The sequence below is a fragment of the Pogona vitticeps genome, chromosome 3, assembly GCF_051106095.1.
Source record: "Pogona vitticeps strain Pit_001003342236 chromosome 3, PviZW2.1, whole genome shotgun sequence".
Taxonomy (NCBI): Eukaryota; Metazoa; Chordata; class Lepidosauria; order Squamata; family Agamidae; genus Pogona; species Pogona vitticeps.
The window spans coordinates 201,462,576-201,488,593 of record NC_135785.1 but is presented as its reverse complement, the minus strand read 5'-3'; the positions used below and the strand labels follow the sequence as shown (position 1 = coordinate 201,488,593).

At 38.9% G+C, this 26,018-nt stretch overlaps 1 protein-coding gene across 1 annotated transcript in view; it reads right to left on the bottom strand.

Moving 5' to 3' along the window:
• ERG (ETS transcription factor ERG) overlaps positions 1-26,018 on the bottom strand; it is a 163,238-nt gene that overhangs the window by 17,747 nt on the left and 119,473 nt on the right. Inside the window, exon 3 of the mRNA XM_072994135.2 lies at positions 12,076-12,293. Within this exon, the coding sequence (XP_072850236.1) occupies positions 12,076-12,293 (218 nt within the window). The remainder of the gene's footprint in view (positions 1-12,075; positions 12,294-26,018) is intronic.

The following is a 26,018-nucleotide window of genomic DNA, read 5'->3' as shown; positions in this document are numbered from 1 at the left end:
GGATAGCAAGGATCATCTGGGGGGCTTTGAGCTGCTAGGGTGGGTCTCTAAATTGTAGGGAATAGTAAAGATATATAAAAACAAGGATAAAGGAGAGAAAATTTAGCATTTCTCACTCAAATCCTGAAATACGTGCTTAAGACTTTTACCTTTATAATCATTAGGAAAAATCACTCACTTTATCATATCCTGCTTTAAAAGGCCACAAGATGAGTTCCATATACAGTACTGTATGCAAAGCAGTACCTATCAACCCTCTCTCTAATATGTGCTACAAAACTGAATATGTATCTGAAGTAAAGAAGCAGGCAGGTGTGAACCCAAAATTTCAGGAACACACTATTTTACCTGTGCAGAGACCTCTTTGTACACTAGAAATGTTCTTTGGATAGCAAAGAGTTAAATAACTTTTAGTTATTTAACTCCAAACCATGCAGTACTGGCTTCATTAGAGCCAGTTCATATTATTCTTACTTGTCTAATAATCCCATTTTCATGAAATAAATACTGTATAGACAAAGTTACTGGGGAAAATTTGAATCATACTTCCATGTTTCCTAAAGGGAAATCTTGGTATTTATATCTAGTTCTGCCTTTCAGTACTGAATATTTAGTAGTGTGTATCCTCCTGTCTGAAACCACATACTATTTTTCCCCTTCAAAGTGAATCAGCTCCAACTCTACAGTAGACTTGCCCAGCCCCGATACCCTACAAATCCATTAGACTACAACTCCCATCATCCTAGCCAGCATAGCCAGTAAAGATGGTAGAAGGGAGGAACATAAGGTTGAGGATCTGCATCTCCACAGGCTCCGAATATCTGTATCATGCTATAAATTATTTGCTGAATCAGATTAGGAATAACTGACAACCATAATAGGGAGATCAAAGCATAACCCATAAGCAGACAGCCATTTCTTACAGAACATCAGCAAAAGAGGCTGCCTAGAAGGGGAAAGCTCGTTTAAGGACAATCTGCTCTATTTTTGAATAGTCGAAGGGCAGAAGACAATAACAGAAAAACACCCTAGAGAAAAGTATGTCCAGTACAAAGAGTGCAGCCTGGCTGTGATTCATTTATAATTCCTGGCCTGAACTGTAACCTGAGACATCCTCCTTCATAATGGCATGTTGTCGGAGTCCTCTACAACTGTAAAGATACTTTGTCACACCTGACAAAGTACACAAGAACTGTTTTCCCCCTCCCTCCCTCTCACTCCCTCTCTTTCTGTGTGTGTGTGTGTCTCTCTCTCTCTCACACACACACACATACAGACAAAAGTAGTGCTGGTTGCATTATTAGATTTACTGTATTCATTTCAACTCTTTAAAACTGCCAGTACTTTTACAAGAAATCCTCAAATGCTCTTAAATTCTTCGTGAAAAACAAACTGAACAAATTTACTTCCCCAGCTACACTGGTCGTATTTACTAGATATAACCATTCTCAGAATGGAGAGAATGCCTTGTAGATGAGATGTCTGATAGAAGAAAAGAGGTGGCAATTTTAACTAAGCACCCTAAAGGTCAATTTTGAATACTGAGGGACTCAGACTCAGACAAATGCAGTCAACTCTCTCTGATCAATAAATAGATCCACTTTTCTTTCTCCTACCTTTCTTTTTTTTTAAATTAACTTGTTCTTTTTATGAGATTTCTAATTTAGTTAAGACAGCTGCTTAAATAAAAGTCTCACCCAACCCTAACTAGAGTCTCCTAAGTTTTAAAACCTACCTAGTGGCAACTGTATTCCAAGGGAAACAACACAGTGTTCTCTTTAAGACCACACAATCATGATGACCTAGCAGATATAGTTGTCCCATCACAGCAGTAATGAAAAAGAAAAGCTGTGAAACATTGATCTCTATTTATGTTCCTTTTTTTTTAAATGGTTATTATGCCTATATATTTGTATATGCCAAGGGCATCCATCCATACGTAGGTTCCCAAAGTGGTCTATATAGACCCCCAGGGGTCAATTTTGACTTGCAGAGAGTCCACAGTCAGAGAGGAAAAAAATTGGGGGTGCAAGTTTAGATTTATATCAAAGCTTTGCAGGGGGTCTACAGAAAACAAATAAGTCAGCAAGTGGTCTACGGGGCAAAAAATTTTGGGAACCTAAAACTCTCAAATCTAATCTATTTCAATCTAGTCTACCTGTCTATCCATTCATCATAACCAAAAGTAACTTAAACAAAGTGATCTAAATTCAGTGTGACACGGGCACTACTGTGCCAGTAGAAAGAAAGGTCTTCACCTTCTCCACCCTGTGGAGCTGTTAGGATTCTTTCTAGAACTAGTTTTTGAAGTGGGGGGTCAAAAGTGGGATGTAAAAATCCCCCCCTCTTGCTGAAACTTGCTGTCCTGTCAGCAGAAGTCCAGTTTTGGAGCTTGCCCATTACAGGATAATCAATTTGGCTGCAAAAAAAGGATGGGAATATCTTTCTCTTTTGAATAAAATATGCTGACAGGAATCTTCCTGGAAAGGAACAGATAGGCTTTCGTGCCGGAGCATCCACTCTGGATCATATCTTTTTGCTGACTTTTCTTGCTGAAAAATACGCAATCCACAACAAAACCAAACTTTTTGTTGCCTTTGTGGACCTCCGAAGGGCATTTGACTCCGTCAACAGAGATCTACTATGGAAAAAACTTTCCAACTGGAGTATTGATCCAGGCCTGCTATTTTTGCTCTGCCAATTGCATTCCCATAATTCCTGTCGGTTCGTTTACCTGATTCCAACACTCTTACCGAAAAAATTCCAATTTTTAAAGGTGTTCGCCAAGGTTGCATTTTGGCCCCTTTGTTATTTAATTTATTTTTAGCCGATCTTCCCTCTTTTCTTTCCCTTATCTATACTCCTGTATGCTGATGATACAGTGCTGATGTCTCATACTAAATCAGGTCTTTGTCACAATTTACTTAAATTTCAGGTTTTCTGTGATCTTAATGATCTATCCTATAACCCTAATAAAACCCAAATTTTGGGTTTTCCCCACTCTTGGTCCCCTACATCTTGGACAATAGGATCTTCTTCCTACCGTCAAGTACACTCTTATAAGTATCTGGGTCTTCATATTCATTATAAACTCAGTTGGACATTTCATAAAAAAGCTGCCATTTCTTCAATTTCTCCCCAATTAAAAACTATTTCTAAATTTCATTATTCTTCTGGAAACCAATATATCCCAGCAGCCATTCAGATTTTTCAGTTTAAGATTCTTTTTCATTGCTGTACGGTGTGCCTATATGGATACACTCGGCTAATTTGGATATTGATCAAGTTGCAGCAAGTCGCAGAATATTAGGAGTTCCTAACTTAATTCGGCTTTCTACTGTTTCTTTAGAATTGGGCATTCACCTACCTTCCACAACTGCCTGGTTACTTAAATTTAAATTTTGGCACCTTCTTTTTTTAAATTCACATTCTGGACCCTGATATATGATTTATTTGTGCGATTCTTACTCCTTTTCTTGGTTCCAGCTTATTGAAAAGAAACTCTCTTCTCTTCACATATCCCTGGACTATTTAGTAGATATGAATCTCACTAGGGCTTATTCCATAATCAAGGACAAGCTCTGTCACGCCGAATTCAATCACCTATGCAATAACCTTAACCCTGTATGTTTCCCTCTTTCTGTTGGATCTTTTCCATCTTAGGATCACTCTCCCAAATATTTCCACTCCCTAGTAAATATAAGAAGAGCTTTTATGTTAGCCCGTTTTAACATTTTTCCTTCGGCCACCCATGCCAGTCGATTTCTCAATATCCCTCGTGAAAAAAGACTTTGTTCTTTTTGTTTAGAGATACCTGACACCCTGGTTCATATACTGTTTCAATGCCCTGTTCATTCCCACCTCTGAATTTTTTTTCTTGAACCTTGATTCTCTTATTTTTCCAATTCTTCTGAGTCAGTTCTTTCTATTTTCATGAGCGATGAATGTAATGCCCTGACCGCTGCTGTTGCAGGTTTCTTATCTGCAATTCTGAAATTGTCCCCTGCTTCTCGCTCCTAATTTGTGAAATTTGTGTAATTTTACTTTTCCTATTTTGCTTGTGTTGTTGTAACTTGTAAATGCCATTAAAGGTTTCAGGACAAGAATAAAATATGCAATATATTCCATGACAATGTATCTGAATGAAGAAATACACAATGGAGACCATTTTGAACATGGAATGCAGAAATACTTACACAAATACAGGCTATATTTCTCAAATAAACATACTTCTCTCCTTCCCCTCCATCATAACATAAATCCATTTGATAATGCATTTTATTAATATGAGGTCAAATTGTTGACCTGATAATATGCAATTTAGAATACACTGAGGCTTCATTGCAGTTTTGTAAGGACTTAAAAATAAAAAATAATAAGGAACACTTATTATTATTTGAACTCATTTTTTCAAGTTTCTGTATTTAATGGCCAGAATCGTATTACATATTTATACTAGCATAACTCCAAGAACATAAATTTCAGTGGCAAGTTGCCACCAGCTATGAAGCTAGTGCTTATTTTTCTTGCCATGTGCCAATCATACGACTGCTATGAGACAAGAAAAGCAAGTGCCAACTCCTAAACTGGCAGCAATTTGCCACTGAAATTCACACAACTTGAGTTAATACAGTGGACATAAGCAGCAGGATTCTGGCCACTGCACTTCACTAATCTTCACTAATTTGTAGCAACCAGAGAATTGCTGCAAATACAGAAGCTAATGAAAATAAATGGTTTTTTAAAGTATTAATTATTTTATGTTCTTGATGCAAGCAGTGCAATCACATGTCTATTTCTTTAGGAGCAAGAGCAACCAAACCTGGTGGGATTCACTGTACATATCTATTCTTTTTGAATACATATATACAGAAATACATTGTAAAACATCTGTCTCCTGTGACTCATTCTTAACATCAAGAAAAGTATTTATTGTATCTTTCACATTTTCTATCCCTTGTGAAACACAAAATATAGAAGGAACAAAAGTCAGTATATATTTTCAACATGCAGTTCAGATTTCTGTAAGCTGTATAGGAATTTCAAATACAGTAATACCCTACTTAGCATACATGAATATGCAACACTATCCAACACTAATACTAGAACGAATGAACTGAATAGCGGAAAAGCAAAGGAATTCCTGTCCAGAAGGAGATGAATTAATTTTTCCATAAGTACTATGGATTCAGTAGACTTTTCTAATTGCAACATACTACTTGATTTCAGCTGTTATCTAGGCCACCAAAATACATAGTCAGCTATAAGTATCTTGGAATCTATTGTCACTGGTATACTGATCTTTGATTTAAAAAAATATACCGATGATTTGGATAATTTTCTATTGCTCCTCCATTGGTTCCACTCATTGAAATGGTGACATCCTTCGACATAGTAAGTCAGTTAAAATAGGCCCATTTGAATGAGCGGAACTCATGGAGGAGTTGACTCACTAAATTCCCATTGATTCAGTGGGCCTATTCTAGTGCAATTTTCTACACTAAGCAACAGGATTTTGGCCAGAGACAAATCAACCAGCTGTAAGACTCACGTGCTTAATGCTATGTGTTCCATAATACAATAAAAATTGTATGAAAGTAATTCACTCATTCTTCTTTCATTGGTTCCCTTGTACGTTCCAGCTGGTTTGAGGCTTGAGGCTACTGCAGCAAATTAAGGCAGTCAACGTCTGGCTCACTAGAGGCCAAACAGGCTATAAATATTACCAGTGCTGCTCTTTGTTTTGGCGGTGCAGGGAAACAGCTGGTTTAAGTTTTGCTACACATGATCTTTTCTCCATTAGAGCAGACACTTCAATATTTCTTGTGTGAGGTTAAAGTGAAGAAAAGGCTAAGAGAGTGGAAGTGTTAACTGCCAGTTATGAAATGCTGTTCATTTTCGATTAGATTGGTGCTGGGCGAATTCTGAAACTGGATGTACTGGTACCGAGACCAAAACCACACTAACTTTTGGCCTACAACTTCCCCAAACCACCATTTCTTTTTTCACTTCTATTATTCAATAGAAATTCTGTTCTCATGGCAATGAATTACATTTCCCAAATTGCACTGCATTTTGAGAACTTATTTAGCGTGTTGTACTTGTGGTGCCATAAAATAAAGAATACAAGAGAAGCTATAGCTGCTTCTGTGAAAAGGAATTTTTATGCTGTTTGAGATGGACAAAATGAAGCATGATGGATGTAAGCACGAATGAATTATTTTCTGTAAATAATGACTGCATCCATTCTGAGATATTTTGGTAAATTTCACTGATTACCATTATTTGTGCTGGCTGGAAATATGAATGAAAAGAAAAATACCTGAACAACATTATCATTAAAATTATTTTTACTAAGAGTATGCTGGCATGAAAATTTTCCCATTAGATTTGTGTAAAGATTGGAGCACATCTTCATTTAAACAAGCGTCTTGTAATAGGTTCCGGGGTAGTAATCACTGCTTGGATAAACAGCATTGTATGAGTCCCACCCCATCCCAAATAAGATCAAACAAGCTGGTCTTGTCACATCAGAATATTGAATGAACCAGAATTCATACAATGTTTCCATGATTTATTAACTAGCAGTGCCTGATCAGAGACGTTTGCTGGACTCTGTAAAGCATGGTGAACAAATTTCAAACTTCTTGAAGTTTATTCACCATGATTTACAGAGTCCAGCGAATGTCTCTGATCAGGCACTGCTAGTTAATTAATCGTGGAAGGATTGTATGAATTATGCTTCATTCAAGATTCTGATGTGGCAAATAGTTACGAATATATCTGATGATCCGTTTGTTCTGAAATATCTTTAAAATGACAACAGCTGGAAATACATATATTTGTGCAGAATCCCCTGGATTTCCCATACTTGGAAAGGTTCTATCTTAAAAGTGCCTCTCCAGAATCCCAAGTGGGCCTAAAGACAGTTAGTTTTTAGTAGCACTTGATAATTGCTACACTCTTCTGAGAAGCATATAATTTAAACAGTAATTGTAAGAATCTTTCCTTGTAGCTATGAATTTAGCAGTTCATCTATTGTCCACAGGGTTTCTATGAATGCTCTTTTAAAATTGTGTCACACAGTAATGTGCATGGTAATCAATTTGTAAAAAAAAATTAGTTTAAATTATTACAGACTAAAAGGCAAACATATAATATAGGCTGAAAATACTGTTTTTAGTAGTAATAATTAGATGTAAAGGTGAAATTGATATCTCCAAACTTCTTTCCAGATGAATAAAAGTGAACTGCTGGGCTGAGTATATGGAGGGAGAAAAAAAGACCAGTGTTAAAAAAAAGTTGGTTTTGGGGGTGGAAGTAGAGAAAGGTTTGAACTAATGGGTTTCTAGTCCGATTAGAGCCAGGCCTATTATGTAATAATAAATACGTGACATTAACTTGACTTGCAACAAATCTCCCAGTGTTTTCTAGATATAAAATACTCAGAATTAACTTTCTAGTCTCCCTCTGTGAAGAACGGATTTAAGGAACTAGATTTGGTGGGCAGAGTGCCTGAAGAACTATGGATGGAGGCTCATAACATTATACAGGAGGCAGCAACAAAATACATCCCAAAGAAAAGGAAATATAAGAAAGAAAAGTGGCTGTCCAACAAGGCCTTACAAATAGCAGAGAAGAGAAGGGAAAAACAAAATGCAAGGGAGATAGGGAAAATTGAATTCAGACTTTCATAGAATAGCAAGGAGAGACAACTGGGTCTTCTTAAATGAACAGTGCAAAGATATAGAGGAAAATAATAGAAAGGGAAAAACTAAAAATCTGTTCGAGAAAATTGGAGATATTAAAGGAACATTTTGTGCAAAGCTGGACATGATAAAGGATAAAAATGGTAAGGACCTAACAGGATCAGAAGACATCAAGAAGAAGTGGCAAGAATACACAGAGGAATTATACCAGAAAGATCTGGATATCCCAGACAACGCAGAGAGTGTGGTTGCTGCCCTTGAGCCAGACATCCTGGAGAGTGAAGTCAAGTGGGCCTTAGAAAGCATGGCTAACAACAAGGCCAGTGGAGGTGATGGTATTCCAGTTGAACTATTTAAAATCTTAAAAGATGACACTGTTAAGATGCTGTACTCAATATGCCAGCAAGTATGGAAAACTCAACAATGGCCAGAGGTTTGGAAAAGATCTGTCTGCATCCCAATCCCAAAGAAGGGTAGTGCCAATAGCACTCATTTTACATGCTAGCAAGGTTATGCTCAAAATCCTACAAGGTAGGCTTCAGCAGTATGTGAACCGAGAACTCCCTAAAGTACAAGCTGGATTTCAAAGGGGCAGAGGAACCAGAGACCAAATTGCTAACATGTACTGGATTATGGAGAAAGCCAGAGAGTTCTAGAGAAACATCTACTGCTGCTTCATTGACTATGTTACACAAAAGCCTTTTACTGTGTGGACCACAGCAAACTCTGTCAAGTTCTTAAAGAAATGGGAGTGCCTGACCACCTTATCTATCTCCTGAGAAATCTATATGTGGGACAGGAAGCAACAGAGAACTGGATATGGAAAAACTGATTGGTTCAAAATTGGGAAAGGAGTATGACAAGGCTGTATATTGTCCCCCTGTTTATTTAACTTACAGTGGTGATCCGCATAGTGACGATAATCCGTTCCAAAAAAATCGTCACTATCCGGATTCGTCTATGCGGGGCAAAAAACCCCACACATTTAAAGCTTTCCTATGGGCTGTAAACTCACCGCTATGCGGAAATCCTCCATGCAGCCGCCGTTTTCGCTGCCCAGTAAGCAAGTAAAGGGTGCAAAAATGCTGCAGGTGGCCATTTTTTCCGGCGGCCATTTTGGAACAGCCAATCAGCTGTTCCCAAAACATCTCTATGCGAAAATCGGTAAGCGAAACGCTTACTGATCATCGCAAAGCAATTTTTAGCCATTGAGAACATCGCAATGCGATCGCTTTTGCGATCGCAAAAAACACATTGCTATGCGGATTCGTCGTTAACCGAGGCGCTTGCTATGCGGGGCACCACTGTATATGCAGAATACATCATGCGAAAGGGTGGGCTGGAGGAATCCCAAACTGGAATTAAGATTGCCGGAAGAAATATCAACAACCTCCGATATGCAGATGATGCCACTCTGATAGCAGAAAGTGAGGAGGAATTAAAGAACCTCCTAATGAGGGTGAAAGAGGACAGCACAAGAATGGTCTGAAGCTCAAAATCAAAAGAACTAAGATCAAGGCCACCGGACCCATTGTGGTGCTGGAGGAGACTCTTCAGAGTCCCCTGGACTGCAAGGAGAACAAATCTATCAATTCTGAGGGAAATCAACCCTGAATGCTCACTAGAAGGACAGATCCTGAACCTGAAGCTGAGACTCCAGTACTTTGGCCATCTCATGAGAAAAGAAGACTCCCTGGAAAAGACCCTGATGTTGGGAAAGTGTGAAGGCAAGAGGAGAAGGGGACAACAGAGGATGAGATGGTTGGACAACGTCATCGAAGCTACCAACATGAATCTGACCAAACTCTGGGAGGCAGTGGAAGACAGGAGGGCCTGGTGTGCTCTGGTCCATGGGGTCACAAAGAGTCAGACACAACTTAACTACTAAACAACAACTTCTATGGTGTTTTTCTGTGACTGTGCAGCTTGCTCGAGGTTCCAAAGATGGAGGGGCATGTAACCCCATCAGCTTCAGACAAGCTCAGTTATCTCTGTTGGCCACTCTCCTGACAGGCACAGTCGAGATTTGAACTTCTGCTCCCTGGCTCCAGAGACATATACCCTTACCAGCTAGCTGGATGACAATTATTCCACTCGCATTAGTATGTAAACTAAGCAGAAGACATATTTTTACATGCATGTTTCTGCATTGAGAAGGCAAATAATCAGTAATTACTTGAAATAGAGGTTTGTCTGCAGATCTTTTAACCTAAACATGGAGCAACAATAAATCCAAAGTTTTGTAACATGTTGAAAGGGGTCTGCTGATGCAACCCTTTCCAGTAACGAGTGGTGAAAATGTACCTGCATGAGAAATTAGCCATGTATGACTCCACACAAAATCTGGAGCAATTAAGAAAAACTTTTAAAAGGACATTCCTAGTTACAGTGATTGCCACCTTTCATCATTTTTTCTTTCCTTTACAGATTAATTGTTAGACTTGACATATTTCATCCAGATGTTATGGCCAAATGACCCTGCACATGCTCACCTTTTCAGTTTTTGAATTATTGCCTTTAAATGGTTTTGGTAGGAAGAGGTCTTTCTGGACTGGGGTAGCTATCAATTGATCCGGCAGCAACCAATTGTTCTCTCTTTGCCTCAGATTTTAAAGAAAACTATACCTCTCTACTTAAGAACTCTTTTCCCACTCTTTTTCAGATAGTGGTCAGTTAAGAGTTATTCAGTCAGCCATGTAGTGAGTCAGTCACGTAGTTAGCCAGTATGCAGTCGTGTAGTCAGTCATGAAGCTGGTTAGTCCATTTAAGCTCTGTTCATGTAACCTGTCATTATTTTCTATAATATGCTGTTTTGATCTCTTCAGAACTGTGAGTAAAATGACCTTTTATTTTTCTCTCTCTCTTACCAGTGTCCCAGAGTGAGTTACTGAGACTGTAAATGCCAGTTGAGGAAAAGAAGAAAATAAGGGGTGATATTCAAATACTTGAAGCTAATTTTGCTCTGTAGGTCTCTGAACCTTTTCCCCGAGTAGCTAGAAGGGTTTTTTTTTTTTAAGCCTAAACTTCCACACTGCCAAGAAATAGATCTCACTCCCCTTCTCTGGCCCTCTTTACAGTGTGTTTAATATTATAAAATTAGGAGAGAATTTGCATATGAATAACTATGGGATCTCACAGTTCAGTGTCCTTCATGCGTTCTCTTGGCAAGGGGATTAGTGTAGAACCAGAGCTTGGAAAAGTTATCTTTTTGGACAACAAGAGGCTGACTACCCAGGTGTTTACCCTGCTGTTTGCATTGCTGCAGAGATGGATTGGTTCGTTCCTAACAATAACAATCAGACTACCTCTTTGCTGTAGTGAACTTGCCCAACCCAAGAGCGGTCCCATCCACACGTTTCTGGTCCATGTCAGTGGCTTCTACTTTTTTGGTGTGGGTTAGGGTCATTCTATTTTGGTTCATTTAAGCACATTTGATCACTGGAAATGAACCAAATGTGAGAACAAAAGAGAAACCCATTAATTGCTGATATAGTGAAGTTGCATAAGAAGAGAGCCACATCGAGATATTGGCAAATTCAACACTTTCTCGCCTCTCTGGAGTGGCTGAGAAAGTGATTTTTTTTTTAAAAAAAAAGTGTTTTGGAGCAGAGCATATGTGCTGTGTCAGTTTAAAAGAAATAAAAACTAAATGGAAAAGTTCATCGTGGAAGCAGGAGAGGACAGTAAGGATCAATGAGGTTTGAGGTTTTTTGTCCGCTTTTCTCGACTGACTCAACTGGAAGAGAAAAGCAAAGAAAAATCCCTGTTGCTGCATCACAGTCTCTTCTCACTGCTGAGAATATTTATTTAAAACATCCTTGCCAGGATCCTCCATAGAGCCAAGGAAGTGTTTAGTTCGCCAATACCCTGAAGTATCCCTCTTCTTAAGCTACTTCACGATATCAGCAATTGACAGGAGTTCTCATTTTTGCTTCGTTTCCAGGGATCAGATGTGCTTAAATGAATCAAAACAGAGTTATTCTACCCACACCAAAAAAGTGACTTACACTTCACAATGTTGGCAAATTGACAGCGAGCCAGATAGGATTCCTTGAAGTCTGTATGCAATCTAGATATGAAGATTGCACCAAACACCATAGTGAACCTCTTAGCCCACTTCAGCCAGTTCCAAAACAGGCATGTAAATGAGTCCCAACTCTGGCTGTAGTAGTCTGAAAAAACCCTAACTCTTCCAAAAAAGGCTATGTAAACCCGAGGCCTGCTCCTAATTCACACATAGCAGAATTCTTGTTTGTGGAGAGTTTGGACCAAACACAATTTACAGTATGTAAAATATTTTTATCCCACCTTTCTCCTTAAAAACAACCTGCGGTGGCTTTCCATTCATTAAGTCTCTCTTTCTTACCTTGAGCCATTAACTTGATTTGGATTGCACTCCATCTTTATTGTGACTCTGGTTGGAGGCTGTGATAACCAGTCCTGCTGGGGAACACGTGGACTCATCTTTGATGTTTGCCCATATTCACTAGAAGAGGAGGCTGTCATCTCTGTTTTAGCAAGGTGGGGAGTTCCGTAGGCACACTCAAATAAAGACTGATCTTCACTCACAACTGATAGTGCTTCCTGAGAAGATAATACAACAAAATTGCCTTGAGAGTCAAATTATACAAATAGTGGATAATATAGATTTCACTGATGCTTTGATCTATAGATGTTAAAGTATGTACACTTGGAAGAAGAATAAATGTTTTTTGAAAAGAGCCTTGTTTATTTAGCAGTGAGCAATAACAGCTGAAACTCTTGTTGTTGTGTGGTTCTCCTTCATATGTAGTAACACTTGGTTGTAAGGATGCCTTAGAGATGAAGAATTTCTTATTCATCCCTGAAATATCATTGAAAACTTACACTGATTGAGTCCTGGGAAGTGGACCTTCCTTTCTGCCCAGTCATATATCATTTCCTGGACAACACAGTAAAAAATGAAGAGATCTAAAGCATTTAGAGCTGATTCTTCAAGGATATTACTATTTTTAAAAATACATGTGAAATGCAAGTATTCATAGCTATAAACTGGATTCTGTTGTTACTGCTCCTAAATCATGTCTTTCAGGAAAAGTAAAACTAGCTTATTGGTCCTTTTGAAAACTTCTTTTAGTACTGTACAAGATCCTACCATTCTTGTGAATGATCTTTATTTTATCGATACTTCTGTTCTACATGTTCATGTGAAGCCATGTGAAGACAGAAACTGAGAATTTCTGATCCAGAAATTAATTTAACTGGAGTTGAATTTCTGGGGAGACTACTCTAGTTTGTATGTCAGTGTCATGGAGCAAAGAGAAATTTCTGCTGAGAAATGGGACAGAGAACTGTGTGATACAGATGAGCAAAACAGCAGGATTTCTCTCAGACTGTTTCATAAAGGATAGCAAGCCACCATCTTACCACCAGGAAACCACTTAGCTCATTTCTGAGCTATTCCAATTTTGACCCCATCTTCCCTATTCAGTTCACAATTCTGACAGCCAGGAATTGTCTAGAAACCTCTCAGATTCCTGGTAGTGAAAAGACAGCTTCTAGCAATATGGAAAAATCTTTCTTGGCCAGGTGAAACTTCTGAGATAGAGAAATTACAACTGTAAAAAACACTGGGGCAGAAACCCATATCCCACAGGAACTCTTGAAGCAAGAAGCTCTTTTATGGAGAGATTGCTCTCCAAGTGATTCTTGCATATGCAGCCTTTTATATCATCTTAATCTAATATCGTAATGGGGTTCCATTTGTTTGCATAGTTTACATGGGTGCACCTACAAAAGCTGCTGCATGATGGGAAAGCTCCTCAAATCATATCAGAGGATCCTTTGAATAGCTTGTTGAAGAGGTGGGCTTCCCCCACCCTCATAAAGATTTTGCAGATGCTGCAATGAAGATCAGCTAGGATATGAGAGGTCTGCAGCTTCTTTTCTCTTTGGTTTCTATTTATGCAGGTATAGTCCCACTGCAACTGGAAAAAAAACACACATACTGCACAGAGTCAGAGACTGGTAAAGTCCTGCAAGCCTTCCCAGTTCTTGCTGCCTGGTGGGATTTTCTTTGGATGCACAAAATTGCAGTGGTGGTGGCAGCAATATACTTGGATGCATGGTCCATACAGCAGAATGTCCTGAAATGTGCACAATTTTTTCTTTTCCCCATATAAACGGATAGTTTCATTCACTTTGTGGGGTGAGGAGAGTAACATGCTGAACTCAGTAAAAGAGTTGTAGAGAGAGCAAATATTTATTTATTTGCCACCACAATACTATTCTTCACCTCTAAATCTGTATGGATTAGCCACAACTGATAGGGGTACTTCACAGGTTCAATATGTTCAGAGTCTGGCGCATGCAGGGACAAGCTCCATTTCTTGGAAACCTTACAGGGATCCCACTGAAGGCATAGTATCTGGAAGTTGATATCATGTATCAAAATCACGGCAACTGGACTTTTTTCTTATTATACTGAAATGTTTCGCTACTTATTAGATTTCAACCTAATAAGAAAGAAGTCCAGTTACCATGACTCAACTTCCAGATAACCTCACCTGGATGACTAAGAGTCTTCACAAATATAAGGCACAGTATACTTCTCTGTATTAAGTTTATAAGACAAGATCCTTCAGGGTCCCTGAAATATTTTGCTATTCTATTTATTCAAAAGCTGGCTTGTAGGACAATATAGATGGGAGGGAGGGAGGGAGGGAGGGAGGGAAGGAAGGAAGGAAGGAAGGAATTTTTCTCTATTTCAGGTCAGGTTCAAGCCAGAAAAGACTTGGCAGAATACAATAATTATCTCCACTAAAGACAACAATTCTGAGCCCAAAAAGACAAATTTGGGCTCTGGATTAATAACCTTTGTTGGAATCTCTAATATTTACTTCGCAATTTCCTTCAGTTCATTCCAAATCTTGAACAAGAGGACTTGTGCAAATGCCATAGATAGCCTGTGATCTAAGCACTGAGGAAAACTTGTTCTAAATTTGGTGGAGAGGTGCCTCCTAGAACTGTGGGCCACCTATGACAACAGCTCACATGGCTGAACAAAATCATATTGGCTGAAATCTTGTTGATTTGTTACACAAATGGCATAGCATTCACTGTTCTAGTTGGCAATTAATGAGTCTCTAGTGAGGTTCTCAAGAGCTAGTGGTCCCGAGAATCCCAAGGATTACTTGTTAATTGCTGGCTAGGAATGACAGGATGCAATGCCTTTTGCTTTTGCATGAATAACAAAGCAAGTGAGTTTTGCCTATTTTCACTGCTTCTCTGAGTTAAAAAGGGGTCTCTTGGGCTAAAAAGGGACATCTCAATGTTGCATCATTGGTCTGGGCTGAGTGGAATCTAGTTATTTGAGGAATGACAGTTTTAATTAAGCACACATTTCCAGCTCACTGGCTTTCAAAAAATTTTGGTTAACCTAAAAACAAAAACAATCTTAAAGATGTTTTCTAATAATTAAAACATTCCCATTAAAAACCATTAAAGTAACACTGGAGATTTAAAAGGTTTACTATATATTATTCTGAATTATAGAATCTAATTTGATACACTGGGTCCCCTTCTGTCAGACTTTTAAATGTACTTAGTAAAAAATCCAAATCCTTTGACTGAAAAGAAGTATTTAAATAGCAGCAGATGCTAGAGATGTGCCTATCCAGTTTTAAAAAATTTATCACTTCAGTCTCCCACCCCTGTGGAGCAGTAAAGTAGTCTTGTTTGCTCTTTTTACTGCTTTTCACATATGTTTTTGAAGCCCAAACCCAGTCCAGAACTTTTGAAAACCCTTCCCTGGTGTGTAATGTTAGACCTCAAGCAACTTGAATAATGTGAAGTTGCGCCATTGCTGAAAGTGCCTATATGAATGATTATTTAAATGACAAAAACATCCAAGCTGAAGGATTTTAGAATTAATACTGACACTGTATATTTATTTACAATTAAATGACCATACATATTTACTTACACAGAAACATGCTATATAATTTTCCATGAGTTAGACTTCACCAGAATAAAGATTGTGGAAGTAATTATCAATTTACTACTGCTTTTTGAGATTATTAAATATAGTATAATAGGGTCCTTCCTCTATTTTTCCATTGACTATAAAATAGCATCTACATGATAAATCTGCAATACTATGGAATTTGGGAATATTGTTCAGGCAAGACAAAGAGAGAGAGATAGCATTTCTATGTACAGCACATTCTACCCAGTGTTTTTTAAAAATGAATTGCAGATGAGGGAAACATTATACATTCTGAGAATCACTTGTGAAAATGGCCAGTACGGATGCAGATGGCATGGCTTCAAGTGCAGTCACCTGTGTCAAGAGTTGCTTTACACATCTGGAACATATTACACCTCTATGAAACTGGTTCATCAAATCACACAATGTGCCACGTACTGTGTTTATGACACAGCAGAGGAACAAGATTTTTTTTTTTGGAATGAAAAGCAAGAAAGAATGATCTTGTCACCACCTTCCTATACAAGTATTTTATCATTGGTTTGGAAATTATAACTCACCTACTTGAATTCATCATTTAAAAATAACTGCTTAGTTCAGTCACAACACTGACAAGACATTTTATTTGGAAGAATAAAAGAACATATTTTCTTATTTAGTGAATTTATAATCTTCCAGCCAGTTCCATAAAACTTAGCATGGAATTCATAACATCCCTCAGATTGAGAATGCAGGCAAACTATATTTGTGAGCATATATCCATGTATGTATGAGCATATGTACATGTGTGTGCACATGTGCACTGGTGCACATATATACATCTTACTCCAGATTCCACTTCGTATAAATATATGTCAAGAATTCTGCAACTTCTAAAATATCCAATCACATGAAAAGACTCTAGAGTAGCAATGGTGAACCTATGGATTGCATGCCACAGCTGGCACAGAGAACCCTTTCTGCAGGCATGCGAGCCATAAGTCACCGGATCGCTACTCCACCCGCACAGCCAAACCTGACAAGGCAACTGCAGCCATGGTGCTGGTGCTTCAACAGGTGGATTTGGAGCAGCTGCGCTGGTGGCAGATCTGGAGTTGGGTCTCAAGGCACCTCTGTGCCTAGGATTCTCCCTTCTGCCACTCCTTCTGGTACCTCCGCGGCAGTGGCATGCCGCCCACTGGTTGTTTTCTTTTCCTCTTTTTTCAGTTTGGGCATGGGAGCCCAAAAAGGTTAGCCACCACTGCTCTAGAGCAGTGACGGCGAACCTTTTTTGGGCCCGAGTGCCCAAACTGAAAAAATAAAACAAAAACAAAAAAAAAAACCTAGCTGGTGGCAGGCAATGGCAGCAGCAGAACCAGAAGTGGTGGCGGAAGGGAGAATCGTGGGCACGGAGGTGCCTCGAGACCCCACTCCAGGTCTGCTGCCAGCTCCAGCTGCTCCGGATCCTGGCCTGCTGCATGTTGGGGTGCCAGCACTGTGGCTGCAGCCGCCTCCTCAAGTTTGTTTGGAGGGGGAGTAGCGATGTGGCGATTTACGGCTTGTGTGCCTGCAGAGAGGGCTCTGCATGCCAGCTGTGGAACGCGTGCCATAGGTTTGCCATGGCTCCTCTAGAATCTAGGCACATACATTTGTAAAAAAACATACGCTTCATATACTCTTATTGACAGATAAAGAAGAAATATGTATTCTCAAAATGTTGCCTGAATGCTACTTTTGTGCCTAAATAATTGGGCAGGTTATTGTACAAATTGGGTATCCCTGGAGCCCTAAAGGTAGCCATTCATAACTGTTTGCAAGGACCTGATCACAGATCAGAGATGGGGACATTTTGGCACTTTGTCTTGGTCTGTGGGTTGTCAAGTTGAACCATGAATTGCCCCCCAATGACCTGACGAACAACTAATCAATTTGTCATTCATTTGGTCATTTTGTTTTGCTTTCCCACTTGCTTTCCCTCCTGCCCGTGAGGCATAGCAAGAAGAGGGAAAGCAGGGATCAAAGCAATCCCACAAAGCTTTGATCCCTTCCCCCTCCTGTTGCTAAGCCCTGCAGGGCATAGCAAGAGGAGGGAAAATAGGAATCAAAGCCATCCCATAGCTGCAGGCTGGGGGATCCCTTTGATCCTTTCCCTCCTCTTCTTATGCTGCACGGGCATAGGAAGAGGAGGAAAGGGGAACCAAGCCATCCCCCAGCCCCAGGGGTGGAATTCCCTTCAGGCAAGCTTCTCAAAAAGGAGCTGTGAGAAGGCTTCCCAGCCTAACAAGTTTTCATGGTGCAGGGGAGGCTATAGTGTGAAAAGAAGATCACTTCCTTATTTTTCCACTGGATTCTAGTACTCCCTCTGCAGATATTGAGCACTCTATCCCATTTTATTATATTTTCATTTGTTCCTCTTTTTGTTTTGAATTATTGTGATTATTCTTCTCAGTTATTTCCTTTGGTCCTTTTAAGGAGAAAGGTGGGGTAAAACTATTTTAAATAAATAAATATAAATTGCTAGCCACTTTCAGTTTCACTGTCAATAAAAGCAAAGTATTTTTTTAAAAGAACAAAGGCATTATGTTGATATGTGTCAATAGCAATCAACCACCCATCCTTTCTGTGATTCTTCATATTTCAGCAAATGTCCATTTCTCCCAATTTGCACGAATTTTTATTAAGTTCATGATTATTCTATAACGTGCAAAACAAAAACAAAAAAAACCCTACCATGAGCTTAGGTTTTGCTATCTGAATGGCTATATAAATAAGAAAAACAAATATTTAAATATAGGGTTGTACAACAAGGCTAGATTAGACTAAGCATCAGATTCATGGCATTACAATAAACACAGGGGAATATAGTCACATACAGTTTCACATAACTTCACATGTATGACTAACAGGTTCATAGGGTTTATCACAAAGGTCTGAAGTCTCCAAAATGAGTTCTGATTCAGAACTGAAATGGATGTCTTCTGAATGTCTTGTTTAAAAAAAAAAAAACTTCCTTCTGAAATACCAAATTAGAATCTGATCCAAATACAGTGGTGCCTCGCTTAACGAGCGCACCGTATAACGAAGAATCCGTATAGTGATCCCTTTTTGGGGATCGCTATACGGAGCTGCCCCAATCGCCGCACTCGCTTTGCGACGATTGGAGCATCCGGCGGCCATTTTGGAGCCGCCGAACAGCTGTTCGGTGGCTCCAAAATGGCCGCCGGACCAGCGAAAACATCGCTGGAGGGGTAAGTTTTGGCGCCTATTGGAACGCATTAAACTAAGTTTAATGCGTTCCAATAGGCTTTTCCTGCCCCGTACAGCGATGTTTTCGCATAGCGAAGGTTAATCCGGAACCACTGTATTGTTTTTGGTGTAATTAACAATTCCATGCTATGCTTTATTGCCTCAGGGGCTTACTGTGATTTTCGAAATCAATGTAAAATTCAAAAGCTGTCCATCTGCATCTTGACAAAAAACATGTGGAATATCCATCTTGGACTCTGGTAGTCCATGTTTCCCATCATATATTTGACTGGATCAACTAAAATCTCTTCCTGCAGGTGGAAAGCTGCTTCTTCTTTTTAATGTGGGAGAATTTCAAACATGTGACTCCCCTCCATGACATTTTGAAATGGTACAGTCATGAAATATACATTGCACTTTTTCTGACTATGTAGACCAGATCATAGATCTGCAGCTGTTTCTGATGAGATGATGTTTACAGATTTATCATCTGTTTATCAGAATAAATAACTTTATACACAGTTCCACTTACAATAAAAGTACACATATAACATAGGGGGAAAAGCATGGCTAATCATTTTTATACATAAAAAGCTATTCTGTACAGTTTTAAAAATGTTGCTTAAATGGAAATACTCCACTATGTGTATTTACTGTTTACAGAAAAAAATAAGAAAGAGAAGTCAAAGGTTTGTTTTGTATTAATGAAATGACTAAGGTAAGAGAACTAAGAATTTTTCTGCTCGCTACTACATTGAGCAGTGCTGTGAATTTAAGCATGCATTTAGGAGATGTGCAAGCAGTTGCTTTTTAATTGCTTCCCTAAACAAACCCATTTCCTACAAATTATTCCCATATCTTTTGCACCACAGCCAACTTCCCACAAAAACAGCAGGAAAACAAAGTGTGAACTCCAAGCAACCCACTTCCACAGAACAATGAACTGAGAAGAAAGAACCTGCTGTTCTGATTTTGTCAAGAGACTTGAAAATAGAAAAAAAAAAAAACACCAAAGAACATTAAAAGTAAAATGGGAAGACCTATGTAGCTGTAAGTATGCATCAGGCATATTCTCAATGATTTCAAATGTTCTGAAGTTTCAAAATCACCCAGAAATCTAACTGAATCAAACTAAGGTCTCAGAGTTTCCAGGAACACCTCAGCACACACAAAAATGTGTGTGTGTGTATGTGTGCTTTTTAATATCTATCTATCTATCTATCTATCTATCTATCTATCTATCTATCTATCTATCTATCTATCTATCTATCTATCTATCTATCTATCTATCTATCTATCTATCTATCTATCTATCGTTGCTTATCACCAATATATATATTCACCATATATATTGGTGATAAGCAACTTGTGATTAATGTTGTAACAGAGTTGAGATACTATTAAATAACATAAGTAATATGTGCAAATTTATGTTACACATCTGACATAACTTCATGCAATTGTTTGTACACAAACATTAAGTATATTAGGATGAGGCTTACTGATTGCAAATTTAAAGAAGACTGCTCCATACGTAGAGCAGACCAATTGAAACCAACAGAACTTGTTAGTTATGGGGCCAAGCCATGCACTTTAACTAAATAGACTTTAATGAATTACCGTATTTTTCGCACCATAAGACGCACTTTCCCCCCACAAAACAGGGGGTGGAAAGTCTGTGTGTCTTATGGAGCAAAGAAAACAGATTATATTTTCCTGTTTTCTTCTCCTAAAAATTGGTGCGTCTTATGGAAAGGTGCGTCTTATGGAGCGAAAATACGGTAATCTGTGAAAATTCAAACCAGCTCAGTTGCAGACTCACCTAGGACTGAAATCTGTCAACTGTTTTCTCTCCAAGTTCATGTTGCTTAAACCAGTGTTTCTATAGATTGTGCCCAAACAGTATCTCTAATATGAATTAATATAATATGTATATGTATGAGTGGATGGATGTATTTTATACTACCATTCAGCAAAAACTTATATAGAACATATAGGTATCAAACAACATATCTAAATCACAATGCAACAGAAAAGATCATTACAATAATAGTTACAGATATGTAATAACGTACAGATTCCCAGTGTGGTGCAGTAAATAAAATGATAGACTAGGACTCTAGAGAACAGGGTTCCAATTCCTCCTTGGTCAAGGAAACTCACCTGCGGAATGGAACTAGTAAAATCACTGCTTAATATCTCACTTACTCACTTATAGTGACCCTACGTCAGTTCTGACTTGACAGCACTGAACATATATAATAACATACAAGAAACACATTGTCAAGAACCAGACAAATTACCTATTTTCAAGAGCATGAGCAAATAAAATGTGTTTTCAACTGGCAACCAAGTGATGTCACATAACTGAGAGAACAGAATGAGCCCCTCCTCAGTAGGACTAGGTCTACAGAGGAACATATGTGTATGTGAAAGGAGGAAGCATATCTTAATATTTACTTGGTATTAAAATAACAGAAAATGAATCTTCCTTCAGATTGCTGTCCTTATCAGAGGCCCTGTTACCCTATGAAATAAGGCAACAGCAACTAGAGTTAGGGCTTCCTCTGATGTGGTACAACATTTTTAAAAAAATTCTACAGCTAGAAAGAAATAGCTGACTCCCCTTCTTTCCTCCTTTGGTGATAGATCAAAATAGTAAATTTATTTGGGGTAATTTATTCCTCTTTGAGATTAACTTTAGTTGTACTGATGCTCTTTTTAAAATTAGTTTTACTGCTGCTACTTTTATTTTAACATTGAATATATTTTTAAACAAATGTTTCAGTTTGTTCACTTGGTACTTTATGAAAAAAACAGAATATAAATCCTTTAAGTGAACAGATCAATGGGTAACTGTTTTGAAAATGAAGCAGAAGATCAGGGACCTATATGTGCCAATTAAGATACTCAAGAAAGGGGATTTGCTGCACTGGAGGCATTCTTCGTGAGTCAAGAAAAGAGAGAACCTGATGGAAGAAATTCTACAGACCTTACTATAAAAACACAACATTTGTTGGAGCACCTGCATACCTTTCTCTGTCTTCAAATTAAATAAATTGCAGGATTCAGCATGGTTAGAAAGGGGAGAAACAGGACTGGGATCAATACAACATCTGGGGATGAAAGATAAAAGAAAGAACCAGAACATACCGTGTGCACAAAGATCCACACACAGAAAGGATAACTGCAGGAGTGGGGGTGGGAGAAAGGAACTAAAAGTTCAGAAAAGCAACGACGGGGAAAAGGATGTGACAGGAAACTTGGCTGTGCCACAGTGAGGGCTTAGTAAATTAACAGAGTTATTTAATAATGATCAAGGGCCTAAGAAAGCAGTATAGTGTGGAAGCTGGACATTGGAGAAGTTATTTTTGTGGACTACAACCCTACATGATCTTACAGGCTGGGGAAATTCTAGGAAGTGTAACCCAATGTGAGGTTCAATTCATGCTCTTACAGAAACAACTCCTGTTTCAGAAGACTTCGTGTATTCAGAAAACCTCAAATTGAAAAATAGAGTTTTGTGCATTTCAATAAAATCTGATTATCTTAGAGTTCCAGAGCTAGAAGGGACCCTAGGGATCATCGAGTCCAGCCCAGGTCAAGGAGGCCCAGTGGGGAATCGAACTCTCAACCTCTGGCTCAAGACCTAACTCAATGAGCTATTGATCAGATAGTAAACTACTACACTGTAACCATAATCTACTAGAATGTCACCAATAATAACACTAAAGAAAGTTAAGTCATGCTGAAAACTAAACTTTAAATGTACTTAGGAGTTTTTTTAAAAATTGTTTTTTAATTGGAAAGATGAGAAAATGATTATATATCTCTACAAAATAAATCTCACTAACAATGCTCAAAATATATATTTAACCTGTGCCTTTGAAAACATAAAATACACACTAAGCCAAGGAAAACATCTGAAGCATTTATTCCCTGCTACACAGCACATACGTTTACACAATAAGCTGAATATGTGCCAGATTTGCTTCCGTTCAGATGTCTGCTTAGAAATAATATTGAGTCTTGCATGCCTGACACTGATGCTCTAAATCTCCAAAACATGGACATAAAAGGAGCTGTGGTAGATCTCACTAAGAGTCCATCTAGTCTTGCATCCGGTTTCTGTACATTTGAAAAGTACAAAAACATGAGGGCAGCAATCATAGAAAAGTGAAGTTGGAAGGGGCCTACAAGGCCATCACGTTCAACCCCCTGCTCAATGCAGGGATACAATCAAAGCATATCTGCCAGGTGATTATCTAAGTTTTTCTTGAATGCCTCCAGTGTTGGAGCACTCACCAACTCCCGAGGATAACTGATTCCACTGTCGTTCTGCTCTAACAGTTAGGAAGTTTTTCCTGATATTCATCCGAAATCTGGCTTCCTTTAACTTGAGCCTGTTGTTGCATGTCCTGCACTCTGGGATGATTGAGAACAGATCATGCCCCTCCTCTGTATTTTGAAAAGTGCTATCATATCACCCCTTAGCCTTCTCTTCTCAAGGCTAAACATGCCAGATTCTTTTAGTCTTTCTGCATAAGGTTTGGTTTCCAGCCCCCTGATCATCCCTGTCACCCTTCTCTGAATTTGTTCCAATTTGTTAGCATCCTTCTTGAAGTGTGGTGTCCAGAACTGGACACAATACTCAAGGTGAGGTCTAACCAGTGCTGAATAGAGGGGGGCTAGCACCTCACGGGATTTGGAAACTATACTTCTATTAATGCAGCCTAAAATAGCATTTGCCTTTTTTGTAGCCACATCACACTGTTGGCTCATATTCAGCTTGTGATCTACGACAATTCTAAGATCCTTCCTGCTTGTAGTTTTGCTGAGCTATGTATCCCCCATCTTGTAACTGTGCAGTTGTTATTCCCCCCTGAGATGCAGTACTTTGCACTTACCCCTGTTGAATTTCATTCTGTTACCTGATTCAGTACATACAATTTAGAGGCATAAGGTAGAGGTTAAAAGAACTTATACAAATTCTTTTTTTGTACTACAACTCCATTAGCCAGTACAGCCAACAGCCTTAGTGGCTAGAGGATCCTAAGAGTTGGGTCCCTGCCACAGTTACGTGGCAGGCACAGTAATGGATTCTTTCTCCCAGGTACTACCCAGGGTTCAATATATCCATGGAGCTCAAAAGATGGAGGAACCCAGAAGGGTGGGAGGACTGATCCCACCAAGGAAGGTTCCTACAACTGGAGGAAGAGTTGGGCCCAGTCGACTGAGGAATGAGTGGACGCCCCTGAATGGACTCAGAAAGCCCCTACAATCCATGCTGCTTTTTTGAAGGCCAAGCATGACCCTCATCTGGTAGACTACACTCCCAGTTACCTCAGTCTGAAGGAGTGAGAGAAACCCCAGGACCCAAGGGCCAAACTTAGAGTCTCATGGGAAGCATTAAAGAAAGGAGATCAGGTCAAATAGGATGAGATTATCTTAACCCAACAACAGCAGTTATGTGTGGGGTTACAGTACCAAAAGTTACACAAGGTAGCAAAATACGTTAGAGAAGGAAGTCTTATGGTGTGTGAGCCTGAATAAAATGATGGTGTTTATTCTCCTTCCAATGATTTTGTTGGTAGGGAGCTGTGGAGAGACTAACTGTTCTAAACAGCTCACAATAAACATTATGTCTATGCTTTGATCCTTGATTTTGAGCTTTAAATGGGAAGATGTCCCCTTCATTATATCCTTACTCTTGATGTTCTTTTCTGGTTCCTTCACAGCTATACTTCTGAGTCCAAGTCTTTTTCTGATTTCTCGCCTGTAGTCACCATTGCTTTATCTGGCTTTAATTAAGATTAACAAAAGTACTACATTTGAAAGTCCTGAAATTACTATGCATCAGATTTCTTAGGTAGCTGTATCCACTCTTTCGACACCATTCATAGTTTTATAAACCAGGATCATCCCGATCATTAATATCCTTCCTGCCCAAAACTTAAAAAAAAGAGCCACAAATGCTTAACGCTTTCTTCAAAGGGAAGATATTACAATTCCTTGATCCTTGGTAGGCTTTCCATGTCTGTATGATACAGATTTCCTCAGTTTTTTAAAAATGTCTTTCTTATGCAAGCTATGCTCAAGATTTAGCTACAAAGATTTTTCCATATATGGAGTGAGAAATGCCAAATAGTAAAGTCGGATTCAGAAAGGAAGGTGCACTGGACATCGTAATGCAAATATATGTTGAGCATACCACCAACAACAGTAGGAGAAAAATCAGTCTGTGTTGTACAGACTACAGTAATGTTTTAGTCTGTGTAGAATCTTTTGATATGTGGTACTGGGTTTGAGCTTTAAAAATATAACAGAAAGACAAATAAGTGACTGCAACATCAAACCAATTTTCAACTCTCTCTAGAAGTGAAAATAACTAAACTGGGGCTGTCATGACTTTCAGCAGAGAGTTCTTATAACAGAAATAAAATTAGGAAAAGTGGAAAGCAGTAGGAAAAGAGGGGAAACTGAACATAAGATATCTTTGGGGACAGGGTTCAATACTTTGGATAGCTTCTGTTAAGTGCAAACTTAAATCTGGAGTGGATTCAAAAAATCCTCACATTTGGAGTCACCAGCTCTCACCGTAGTATAGGATAAAATGGGGAATGGGAGTCATGTTAAGCATTGCTGGTGCATACAAATAATGAAATAAAGACATTTTTATAATGCAGCAGGATTTCGGGCAATAAACTTCTTATATTTTGTTGCTATCAGTTTTTCATGTAGGTAACTCTGCCCCATGGATTTATGACAATACCAAAGGATTCCCAATGAATGACACAGTGACATCTGATATGTGGGGCAAAATGCATCCAACATACTACTGAGGAAGAGCAGAGGACGAGTGCAAGTAGCTCCAGAGCTAAGGAAGTAGTTGGACCAAAGCTGAAAGGATGCTCAGGTGCAAACATGCCTGGAAGTGAAAGGAAAGTCCAATGCTGCAATGAAAATTATTGAATAGCAACCTGGAAGGTGATGCTGCAGGCTAAACCGCAGAAGCCTGTGCTGCAGGGTCAGAAGACCAAGTAGTCGTAAGATTGAATCCACGCGACGGAGTGAGCGCCCGTTGCTTTGTCCCAGCTCCCGCCAACCTAGCGGTTCGA